The sequence below is a fragment of the Canis aureus genome, chromosome 3 (genome assembly GCF_053574225.1).
Source record: "Canis aureus isolate CA01 chromosome 3, VMU_Caureus_v.1.0, whole genome shotgun sequence".
Lineage (NCBI taxonomy): Eukaryota > Metazoa > Chordata > Mammalia > Carnivora > Canidae > Canis > Canis aureus.
Window position 1 is genome coordinate 65,071,322 of NC_135613.1, and position 12,695 is coordinate 65,084,016.

General features: G+C 37.0%; 1 protein-coding gene across 9 annotated transcripts in view; it reads right to left on the reverse strand.

Annotated features, from left to right (window-relative positions):
* C3H11orf65 (chromosome 3 C11orf65 homolog) overlaps positions 1-12,695 on the reverse strand; it is a 60,316-nt gene that overhangs the window by 40,036 nt on the left and 7,585 nt on the right. For all 9 annotated transcript variants that reach the window (XM_077893348.1, XM_077893352.1, XM_077893347.1 and 6 more), the window contains one exon: positions 5,511-5,599. In XM_077893348.1, coding sequence (XP_077749474.1) covers positions 5,511-5,599 — 89 coding nt within the window. The remainder of the gene's footprint in view (positions 1-5,510; positions 5,600-12,695) is intronic.

Below are 12,695 nucleotides of genomic sequence, written 5' to 3' on the forward strand. Positions count from 1 at the left end.
ATTACTGCCTCTATTCAGTATTGTGCTGGCAGGTCTAATCAGTGCAATAAAGAAATAAAAGGTATAAATTTGGTAAAGAAAAAATAAAAGTCATCATTCAAAGATGACATATGTGAGTGGAAAATCCAAAGGAATATATAAAAAAGCAATTAGAAATAATAAGTGTGGGCAGCCCAGGTGGCTCAGCGGTTTAACGCCAACTTCAGCCCAGGGTGTGACCCTGGAGACCCGGGATCAAGTCCCACATCGGGCTCCCTGCGAGGAGCCTGCTTTTCCCTCTGCCTGTGACTCTGCCCCTCTTTCTCTCTGTGTCTCTCATGAATAAATAAGTAAAATCTTTTAAAAAACGTAATAAGGGCATATTAGGTTGGCAGATAAACTATATTTCTATAAACTAGAAATGAAAATTTAGGAAATAAAATTTAAAAATACCACTTACAGTAGCAGCAAAAATGTCAAATACCCAGAAGTTAAATGAAAGATGTTTAAGACTTCTATACTGCAAACTATAAGACATTGTAAAGAAAAATTTTAAAAGATCTAATAAATAAAGATATGCACCATGTTCAGAAAACTCAGTGTAGTGAAATGTCAGTTCACCCCCAAATTGGTATATTAATTCAATTCAATCCCAATTAAAATCTCCACAATAATTTTTGCAAAAATTAATGAAATGATTCTACTATTTACATAGAAATGCAAAAGCCCTAGAATAGCTATGATAATCATGAAGAACATCTAAGTTGGAGAACTGTAGTGCCATATACCCATACTTCTGATAAAGCTTCAGTTACTGAGACAGTGTGGTATTGAACCAGAAAAAGACAAATAAACCAGTGCAACTGAACAGAGACTATAGAAACACTTCACATGTATGATTACATGATTTAAACAAAGGTACTCCTGCAATTTACTATGGAAAGGATGGTACTTTCAGTAAAAGGTTACTTAATCATTTGGTTATCCATAAAGAGAAGAATGAACTTTATCCATACCTCTCATCATACACAAACATTAATCTGAGATGGACAATCTACAACTAAGGCAATTAAAGTTCTTTTAGAAAAAAATGTAAGGAAAATACCTCTGGCTTTGGGTTAGATAAACATTTCTCCTAGATTTATTTCAATATATCTGACATGTAATACAGTGCTAGGTAAGTTGGGTGTCCCCCTTGGGATCTCTTTCCCCACTGGGGAAAGGACAGTCTCCGTGGGGTCCACTCAGGGCTGCCTTATGTCAGTCGGTGTGATCTAAGTGAAACCCCTTCTCTTATCCTTCTAATGGGTCTTCCTGGTGTCTGTGGTCCTGGGCTCAGGGATTTTCACAAGAATACTTTCTATGGGTAGTTGCTACTTGGTCTTCTCATAGGGCAACTGAGGTTGAGAATGACCTATGTTGCCATTTTGATATTGTCACTTCTTTAGGTAAACACATATATTTTTTTTAAAGATTTATTTATTTATTTTAGAGAAAGAGACAGTATGTAGAGGGGAGGGGCAAAGGAAGGGGGAGAGAGAATCTCAAGCAGACTCCACTGTGAGTAAGGGAGCCTGAGGCGGGGCTTGATCTCACAAGGCCAACATTTCTTAAACAGGACACAGAAATCACTAACCATAAAGAATAAGTGATAAATTTGACTTAAAAAAATTAAAGACTTCTCATTATCATAAACCACCTTTAAGAATGCAATGAGGCAGGGGTGGGGGGCGGTGCCTGGGTGGCTTAGTGGTTGAGCATCTGCCTTTGGCTCAGGTCATGATCTCAGGGTCCTGGGATCCAGTTCTGTGTCAGGTTTCCTGTAGGGAGTCTGCTTCTCCCTCTGCTTATGTCTCTGCCTCTCTCTGTGTGTCTCTCATGAATAAATGAATAAAATCTTAAAAAAAAAAAGAATGCAATGAGGCCTCAAGAAAATATTTGCAGTACATATGTTCAGTAAAGGACTTGTGTTCAGGATATATGAGAGACTCCTCCAAGTAAATGTTGGCAGTGTAATAGTAGATGTAATGAGATTTGAGTGTTTGAACATTGGGAGGATAGGTAAAAAAGAAAAGGGGGGTAGGGATATTTATATCTTCATCATATATAATAAGGAGTCACATAATCTTATGTAACATAATGGAACAAGAAACAAAGGTTTAAATGTTCTTCAAAGAAATAAGGTAACAAATAGAGGAACTAAAAAATAATCACATATGATACTGGAGGGGAGATAAACAAGATAAGCCGTCAATCATCTTCACAGAAAGTCAACAGGTCACTTCTAAAGTTAGTAAATAAAAGATAATTATGCAAGCATATTATGCAGAAACATAGAAATAACTACTAGAAGTTCTATTTTTTTAAAAGATTTTATTTATTTATTTATTCATGAGAGACAGATAGAGAGAAAGAGAGACAGAGACACAGGCAGAGGGATAAGCAGGCTCCATGCAGGGAGCCAGACATGGGACTCAATCTGGGGTCTCCAGGATCACACCCTGGGCTGAAGGTGGCGCTAAACCACTGAGCCACCGGGGCTGCCCTAGAAGTTCTAAAACAGAAAACAAAAGTGGTTGCCTTTAGGATATGAGGGTAGAGAAGAGTAAGAGGGGGTAAAAGTGCTTTTATTTGTAAGTTCTTGTATATTATTTTACTTAAAGAAATATATGTATTATTTTGATCCAAAATATTCAAATGTGAGAAAATATCTTCATTTACATTAGTCTATGTAGATTTTCCTTTATAGGGCCAAGTATTTAGAGGTCATCTATATTTAGTCATTCTCTGAGCCATCTGAAGCAGAATACTTCTGGACTTAAGATCAAATGTAGGGGTCCCTGGGTGGCGCATTGGTTTGGCGCCTGCCTTTGGCCCAGGGCACGATCCTGGAGACCCGGGATCGAATCCCATATCGGGCTCCCGGTGCATGGAGCCTGCTTCTTCCTCTGCCTGTGTCTCTGCCTGTGTCTCTGCCGTTCTCTCTCTCTCTGTGACTATCATAAATAAATAAATTAAAAAAAAAAAAAGATCAAATGTATTCTCTTTGAATTTCAGAACTATTTGAATTACCCTTATATCTGAATCATGGCTTTCATGGTTAGTTTCTTTTCAGTTTCTAACCACTTTTTAAATCAAACTGTGCAGTCATACCTTCTGTTTCAGGGGGTACCATTTTATCTCCAAATATAGCCCACTTAGAGCCATTCAACGTACTGATTTTATCTAAATTGATGATCATGTTTATTTCTTTCATGTTTTTATTTTCTCATTCTCTTTCTTTTTATATCATTGATTTTCCTTAAATATCAGTTGATCCTTGGTGGTACATTAATACTTAAGAATAAAGGTCTGTGTTAATTTTTCTAGAAAACTAACCTGAGTATCCTGGGTTTTCTTCTAAGTCTCTTATTTTCCCATTGTTCTCACAAATGAATGGGAAAATGCTCTGGGAGCTTTGTGGGTGGAACAGGACAATCAACAGACTGTCTTAAGGCAATATGGTTAGATAGCCATCAATCAAATATGTAATTAATCAAATACTATTTAGTCAAATAGTATTTAGTCAAATACGAAGATTAAGAGATATGGAGTGCCCTATCTATAATAAAATTAGCTTTCCTAAATCGTTCATTTAAGTTTTTAAGAAAGAGATAAGCCATTGGGAATTTTTTTTAATAGTAAATATCCATCTACCAGCAAAATATTTGATCAATAGTAAATATCCATGTACCTGCAGCTTTGTGGCTTGAAGTGATGACACAGACAACTGGCACAGCTACACTCCACTCCACTACAATTAGTCCCCTTGCCTACAGTCATTCTTCTTCCATCTGTTTTAAATTGCTAACTCTGAACTGATATCCTTTCTAGGCTTTCAATGGCAAACCAGCTCTCTTCGTGGAGCCTCTCTGAAATGTGTCTAGGCAAGTATTTTATGCAATTCTGTCCAATCGAATGCTACTATCTATTTTTGGTTTTCCAAAATGCGATAAAATTAATCTGCTCATGAACTCCCTTCTCTCTGGTATGGGTTAACTTTCTGTATATTGTCATTGCAATAGGGTCCTGTAGGTACAAAAAGTGAAATGTGTGCTCAGTTTACCATCTTGTTAAAATACACAAACACACACACTTAGTCTGTTTACATACAGGGCTTTTCTACTGAAACTCCCTAAGGGCAAGGAGGTTTTGTAACAAGACTGACACAGTACTAGGAACATAAAAGGTATACAAAGTAATGTGGCTTATTGGATTTGGATATGGGATAAAGGAAGTTACAAATGACAGAAAATCTTAAACAAGTAGGCTCTCAGAAATCATCAAAGGAATAGATTTTAAAAGAAAATTATTGTGATCCCTGGGTGGCTCAGTGGTTTAACGCCTGCCTTCAGCCCAGGGCTTGATCCTGGAGTCCCAGGATCGAGTTCTGCATCAGGCTCCCTGCATGGAGCCTGCTTCTCCCTCTGCCTATGTCTCTGCCTCTCTCTCTCTTTGTGTGTGTGTGTGTCTCTCATGAATAAATAAATAAAATCTTAAAAAAATAAAAAAAATATTATTTTAGTGTTGGAAATCAATAGTTATGTGTTTTATGGCTTTGAAAGAGGCAAAAGAAACAAATAATGGAATCTATTTTGCAAGACTTGATTAACCAATGCAAAGGTATTCCAGTGTGCTAGAAACAGAACCATATCACTTCACACAAAATTATCAAACACAGTGTTGCTGCTATCACAGAGGAAACGGAGTCATTTTAGCTACTGGCTCTCATCCAACCAGGTAAATCAACTTGGATTATTCTTTACACCAATGAGACCAGCCCTATACATGATAAATAAGTACATCAACTGATATATACTTTATTATTAAACCTTGTCTTCAAGAATAGGTACTCAATAAATAGTGAATGTATCCCTAACACCTTATCAGAAACCTGATTCCTGAGACAAGAAATAAAGTTTTAGGGATGCCTGGGTGGCTCAGCAATTGAGCATCTGCCTTTGTCTCTGGGTGGCTCAGCGATTGAGCATCTGCCTTTGTCTCAGGGTATGATCCCAGAGTCCCAGGATCAAGTCCCGCATCAGGCTTCCTGCATGGAGCCTGCTTCTCCCTCTGCCTCTGCCTCTCTCTCTGTGTATCTGATGAATAAATAAATAAAATCTTAAAAAAAATAAGAATGAAAGAAAGTTTTAGAGGTGAAAACCAAATAACCCTATTAGTGATACTTTAATTGATAACCCTATTAGTGATACTTTTATTTAAAGAGAGAGTGTGCACAAGCAGGCATTATCAAAGTGCCTGGCCCTGATCAGGAGCTCAGTAAGGATTTGTGAGGCTAATGAGATAATTAATTAATGTTAACTTTTTTGAACTTCTAAAAAATGTGTTCTTTTAAAGCAAAGGGTGGTACACAGATCTGTAAATATACTAAAAACTACTGAATTGTACATTTTCAACAGATGGACCTTATGATATATAAAATCATATTGCAATAATTATCAAAAAAATAAATAAAAAAGAAAGAAACTCACAAGGAAACATTTCCAGGCATTTTGAATGACTCTGGCAGCTTTGTCCATATTTATAAATTCTGATTCCTCTTCCAAAGGCATTTGAAAATCTTAAAATAAGCAAAGGGGTATATTTAAAATTTCTTTATAAACTCCATTATGAAACTCACTAGAAGTCAAGAAAAAACTAAACAGAAAGTTGAATAAAGGAAATAATTTGGGTGAGATTTGGTATCAAAATAATTTTAATAAAAATCATTACCTACTATTGATTGCTTTATATGTTCCAATTTGTTTTTTTTTCCTCTTATTTAAACAACAATCTTGCATAGAGGACTTTGCCAATATGCTTGTGTTAGAGATGAAGAGACCACTTCTAGGCCTAAGTTCAAATAGTGATTGACTAAGCCAGTATTAAACCTATGTCAGTTTCTCTTAAAAATCCAAGATTTTTCATGTTTACATTCAATAACTTCTAATAAGATATCTCTCTCTCTCTCTCTCTCTCACTCACTCTCTCTCTCTTTTGAGATTTTATTTAAAGAGAGAGTGTGCACAAGCAGGTAGAGTGGCAGGCAGAGGGAGAGGGAGAAGCGACTCCCTGCTAAGTAGAGAGCCCAATGTGGGGCTCAAACCCAGGACCCCAGGATCCTGAGCTGGACGCAGATGCTTAACCATCTGAGCCACCCAGGCACCCCCAAATAAGATTTTCTTAACCAACATGTGCAATGAGAGTTTCATCCACAAAATTAACCAGGCTCCCAAGCTAGAATTAGAGAGGATTATAGAATTTTTCTTACTTCATAAACTCATAAATGTGCTGACAAGTTAATAAATCATGCATTAAATTGTCAGAGAAAGTGATGAAGCCTGACTATTAAGACGTACAGAAAACAAAAACACTAGTTCCATCCATAATTTTTATTAATACAGTGAAGAAATAAGTAAGGGAAGTCAGAAAGTCCTTAAAGTTTATGAGCCCTTTAAAAAATTGCAATAGACAGAAAGGATTCTGGGAATAAAGTAGAGTAGGAACCACCAGAAATCTGTCTCCCCACCTAAACAACTGCACTACCAGAATCTAATGTAACTCTTTTGGAACCCTAAATAAAGTCTATTGAAGGCAACTCCCAGGGGAAGTAAAATTGTGGTTAACTGTGGTCAATTTTGGCTCTTAGCCAGGTAGTATTTATCCACTCTGAGCCCCAGCAGCACGCAGCTGTGTATATGTTCCTGGAACAACCTGACCACTGCTTGCGGGAGCAGCGGTGGAGAAAAAGGCTCTGTCCCCGAAACATAGGAGATCTGTATTCAGATTGTCAGTGGCTGCTTCTGATCACAGAGTTGCAAACAGGAGGGCAGTTGTTGGTGTTGAACCTCCACCCTCCACCATTGTCGTAAGCCCTTCCCATCTGGTAACCTCCAGGGAATTTAAAGCATTTTTCTTTCTCTCTAAATTAGTCTCCTCTCCCCTTTTGGGAACCAGACATTCAAAACCAGGACATTCAAAAACAACTATAAATATGGAGGAAATTAAAAAGCGAACAGTCATTTCCAGGGAAGGGCACAAGCTCAAAAAACTGAGATCTTAAGTTTACACTTCAGGTGATCCTTGACTGATCCTTGTAAACTGTAGAAAAAGCCTACAAAAATTCAAAACAAAACAAAACAAAACAAAAAAACAGTAAACTCTGTGGAAGGAAAGAATCTGATTCCCAGAGTTCCTGCATTATCACATCCAAATGTCCAGTTTTAAACAAAAAAATCATAAGTCATAATAAGAAACACAAAATGATGGCTCATTCAAAGGAAAAAAATAAATAAACAGAAACTGACCCTGAGATGATCCCAGGTGGTTCAATGGTTTGGCCCCTGCCTTCAGCCCAGGGCTTGATCTGGGAATTCCAGGATCAAGTCCCGCATCGAGCTCCCTGCATGGAGCCTGCTTCTCCCTCTGCCTGTGTCTCTGCCTCTCTCTCTCTCTCTCTCATAAGTAAATAAATAAAATCTTTAAAAAAAAGAGAAAGAAACTGACCCTGAAAATGACCTGATAGCAGATCTACTAGACAAATACCTTAAAACAGCTGTCTTATAGATGCTCAGAAATTAAAGTAAGGTGTGGAGAAGTTTAAGAAATGATGTACAAAATGGAAATATCAATAAAAAGACAAGAACTTAATATGAGACCAAATAGAAACTCTGAAGTTGAAAAGTAGAACTGAAAGGAGCAATTCTTCAGTGGGATTCAAAGGCAGAGTTGAGCAGACAGAAGAAACAATCAGCAAACTTGAAGATAAACCAAAGGAAACTGTCAAGTCTGAGAAATAGAAAAAATTGAATAAAAGTGAATAGAGCCTAAGAGACCTATGGTACACAAGTAAGCAGATCAACATACAGACTGTGGGAGTCCCAGAGGAGAAGAGAAAGAAAAAGGGCAGGAGAGAATATTTCAAGAAATAATGACTGAACAATGCCAAAGTTGATGAAATACATGAATATTAACATCCCAGAAGCTCAACAGACTCCAAGTAAGATAAACTCAAAGATGTATCCACACTAAGACACAATATAATTAAACTTTTGAAAGCCAAAGATAAAGAGAAACTCTTGAAAACAGCAAGAAAGAAGTGATTCATCACACACAAGAAATTGTTAATACATTAACAGATTTCTCATCAGAAACTTTGGAAGCCAGAAAGCAGTAGGTCAATATATTCACACTGCTTAACAACAACAACAACAAAAAAATCAGCCAAGAATCCTATATCTAGCAAAACTGTCCTTTAAGGGAGAAATAAAGACATTCCCAAATAAATGAAAGCTCTAAGAGTTCATTGCTACTAGACCTGCCCTGCAAGAAATGTTCAAGAGAATCCTACAGGGAAAAATGAAAGGACACTTGACAGTAACTCAAAGTTGTATAAAGAAATTTACCTTTACAGCTTTCAGTAAAGGTAAATACCTGGGCAGTTATAAAAGCTAGTATTATGGTTAACAATAATTTATAACTCTTTTTTGTTTTCTATGTGATTTAAGAGAATAATATATTTTTAAAAATTATTAGTCTAAAAACTAGTACTATTGTAACTTTGATTTGTAATTCTACATACTGTTTTCTATATAATTTAAAATACAAATATACCCTGGAAAAAATACAAATATACTTAAAATAATTATTAGATTGTGTTTTGGGGCAATGTATAAAGATGTAATTCTGTAATATCAACAATTGAAAGGAGTTGGGATGGAGCTGTAAAAAGAGAGTTTTGAATGTTATTAAATAGCAGCATTCACATACTTCTCATGTACAAGGGACATTTTCCAGGACAGACTATCTGTTAGGCCATAAATTATGTCTCAATGTATTTCAAAAGACAGTTTTCATAAAAGTATCTTATTAAAGCACAATAGGAGGGATGCCTGGGTGGCTCAGTGGTTCAGCATCTGCCTTTGGCTCGGGGTGTGATCCTAGAGTCCTGGGATCACATCCTACATCAGGCTTCCCCCGGGGAGCCTGCTTCTCCCTCTGTCTGTATCTCTGACTCTCTCTGTGTCTCTCCTGAACAAATAAAGTCTTTTTAAGATTTTAAAAAATAAAGAACAATAGGATGAAGTGAGAAACCAACAGGTAAATTTACACATTTGTGGAAATTAAACAACGTACTCCTAAACAACCAACGGATCAAAGAAATTACACAGGAAATTAGGAAAATGAAAACTAAAGCACAATATACCAAAACTTATAGAAAGCAGTGAAAGCAGTGTTAAGAGGGAAACTTACAGCTTACACATCAAAAAACAAGAAAGATCTCAAATCAATAATCTAACTACAACTTACAGAACTAGCAAAAGAACAAACTAAACCCAAAGCTAGTACAAGATTAGAAACAGAGATAAAAGAAACAGAGAAAAGAAAAACAATAGAGTAAAACAAGGAAACCAAAGTTGATTATTTGAAAAGATCACCCAAATTGGCAAATCTTTAGTTAGATGCATAGAGAAAAAAATTACTTTTGGTAATTTGGAAATGAGAATGAGGACATTACTATTAATTCTACAGAAATAAAAGGAATATAACAATACTATGAACAAGGAGTCACACTTTATAGGCATGTTTGATAACTTGATGAAACTGACAAATTCCTAAAAATACAAATCACAAGAAGAGACTAAATCACAAAGAAAAAAATACAAATCACAAGAAGAGACTAAATCACAAAGAAAAAAATCTGATTAGATCTATAACTAGAATTAGGAGATTGAATCAGTAATCAAAAATCTTCCAACTAATAAAAGCCCTGGACCTGATGACTTCACTGTGAATTCTAACAAACATTTAAGGAATACCAATCCTTCTCAACTTTCCCAAAAAAACTGAAGAGAAGGGAACATTTTGATTCTATGAGGCCAATATTATCCTGATACCAAAGCCAAAGACACTGCAAGAAAATGATAGACCAATATTCCTATGAATATGATGCAAAAATCCTCAACAAAATACTAGCAAACCAAGCTCAGCAGCATATTAAGTGAATTATACACGATGAACAAATTGGATTTATTCCTGGAATGCAAGAGTGCTTCAGTATACAAATATTGATCAATGTAATACACTACATTAACAGAGTAAAGGAAAAAAACCACATGATCATCTCCTTTGGTGCAAAAAAATTACTTGACAAAATTCAACACCCTTTCATGAAAACCCTTAATAAACTAGGAATAAAAGGAAACTGCCTCAACATGATAAAAAACTATATATGAAAATCCCACAGTGAACCTGATACTCAGCAGTGAAAGCCTGAAAATTTTTCCTCCAACATCTGGAACAGGGCAAGGTAATCTACTTTCACCACCTCTATTCAACATAGTTAGAAGTTCTAGCCAGAGCAATTAGGCAAGAAAAAGAATTAAAAGGAACTCAAAAGGGAAAGGAAGAAGTAGAACTGTCTCTATTCATGGATCTTAAATGATAGATCAATATGATCTTGAAAATATAAAAACTAGTTATTCTATTTAAAAAAACCTATTAGAACTAAAAAAGATGTATTTAATGAAGTAGCAGGATATGAAGCCACCACATGAAAATCAGTTGCATTTCTCTACAATAACAATGAACAATCTGAACAAGAAATTACAAAAACAATTCTATATATATTGGCAACAACTAGAATAAAATACTTAGGAATTAATTTCATCAAGGAGGTGAAAGACTTGTTCAATGAAAACTACAAAACACTGAATGAAATTAAGGATACATAAATAAATGGAAATGCCATTCCATGTTCATAGATCAGAAGACAATATTTTTAAGATGTCAATACCACCCAACACAATATATAGATTGAATGCAATCCCTAACAAAATCCCAATGACATTTTTTTTTGCATAAATACAAAAAGGCCACTTCACAATTTATATGGAATCTCAAAGGACACAGAATAGCCAAAACAATCTTGAAAAAGAAAAAGAAACAGAGAAGTTGGAAGACTCACACTTCCTAATTTCAAAACATACTATACAGCTACTGTACTCAAAACAATGTGGCACTGGTATAAAGACACACAGATTAGCTGAATAAATATCTCAGAAATAAACCCTTACATATACATGCCAAATGACTTTTGACAGGTGCCAAGACCATTCAATGGACAAAGAACAATCTTCTCAACAGTGTTGAGAAAATTGGATATTCACATGCCAAAGAATGAAGTAATGCTTTTCTAGCACCATATACAAAAATCAACTCAAGCTTTTTCGCAACAGGTTTGTCGCCAGAACACAGGTGTCGTGAAAACCACCGCTAAACCTAAACCAAAATGGGAAAGGAAAAGACTCACATCAACATCGTCGTCATTGGACATGTAGATTCGGGCAAGTCTACCACTACTGGCCATCTGGTCTACAAATGTGGTGGGATCGACAAAAGAACTATTGAAAAATTTGAGAAGGAGGCTGCTGAGATGGGAAAAGGCTCCTTCAAGTATGCCTGGGTCTTGGATAAACTGAAAGCTGAACGTGAACATTGTATCACCATTGATATCTCCCTGTGGAAATTCGAGACCAGCAAGTACTGTGTGACCATCATTGATGCCCAAGGACACAGAGACTATCAAAAACATGATTACAGGCACATCTCAGGCTGACTGTGCTGTCCTGATTGTTGCTGCTGGTGTTGGTGAATTTGAAGCAGGTATCTCCAAGAATGGGCAGACCCGTGAGCATGCCCTTCTGGCTTACACACTGGGTGTAAAACAACTAATTGTTGATGTTAACAAAATGGATTCCACTGAACCACCCTACAGCCAGAAGAGATACGAGGAAATCGTTAAGGAAGTCAGCACCTACATTAAGAAAATTGGCTACACCCCATACACAGTAGCATTTGTGCCAATTTCTGGTTGGAATGGTGACAACATGCTGGACAAGTGCTAACATGCCTTGGTTCAAGGGATGGAAAGTCACCCGTAAAGATGGGAATGCCAGCGGAACCACACTGCTTGAGCCCTTGATTGCATTCTGCCACCAACTCGTTCAACTGATAAGCCCTTGTGTCTGCCTCTCCAGGACGTTTACAAAATTGGTGGTATTGGTACTGTCCCAGTGGGTCGAGTGGAGACTGGTGTTCTTAAGCCTGGCATGGTGGTCACCTTTGCTCCAGTCAATGTTACAAGTGAAGTAAAGTCTGTTGAAATGCACCATGAAACTTTGAGTGAGGCTCTTCCTGGGGACAATGTGGGCTTCAATGTCAAGAACGTATCTGTCAAAGATGTTCGTCGTGGCAACGTGGCTGGTGACAGCAAAAATGAACCACCAATGGAAACAGCTGGCTTCACAGCTCAGGTGATTATCCTGAACCACCCAGGCCAAATCAGTGCTGGATACGCACCTGTGCTGGATTGTCACACAGCTCACATTGCTTCTAAGTTTGCTGAGCTGAAGGAAAAGATAGTCGTTCTGGAAAGAAGCTGGAAGATGGTCCCAAGTTCTTGAAATCTGGGGATGCTGCCATTGTTGATATGGTTCCTGGCAAACCTATGTGTGTTGAGAGCTTCTCTGACCCGCCCCCCCAACCCGGGCCGTTTTGCTGTTCGTGACATGAGACAGATGGTTACTGTGGGTGTCATCAAAGCAGTGGACAAGAAGGCAGCTGGAGCTGGCAAAGTCACCAAGTCTGCCCAGAAAGCTCAGAAGGCTAAATGAATA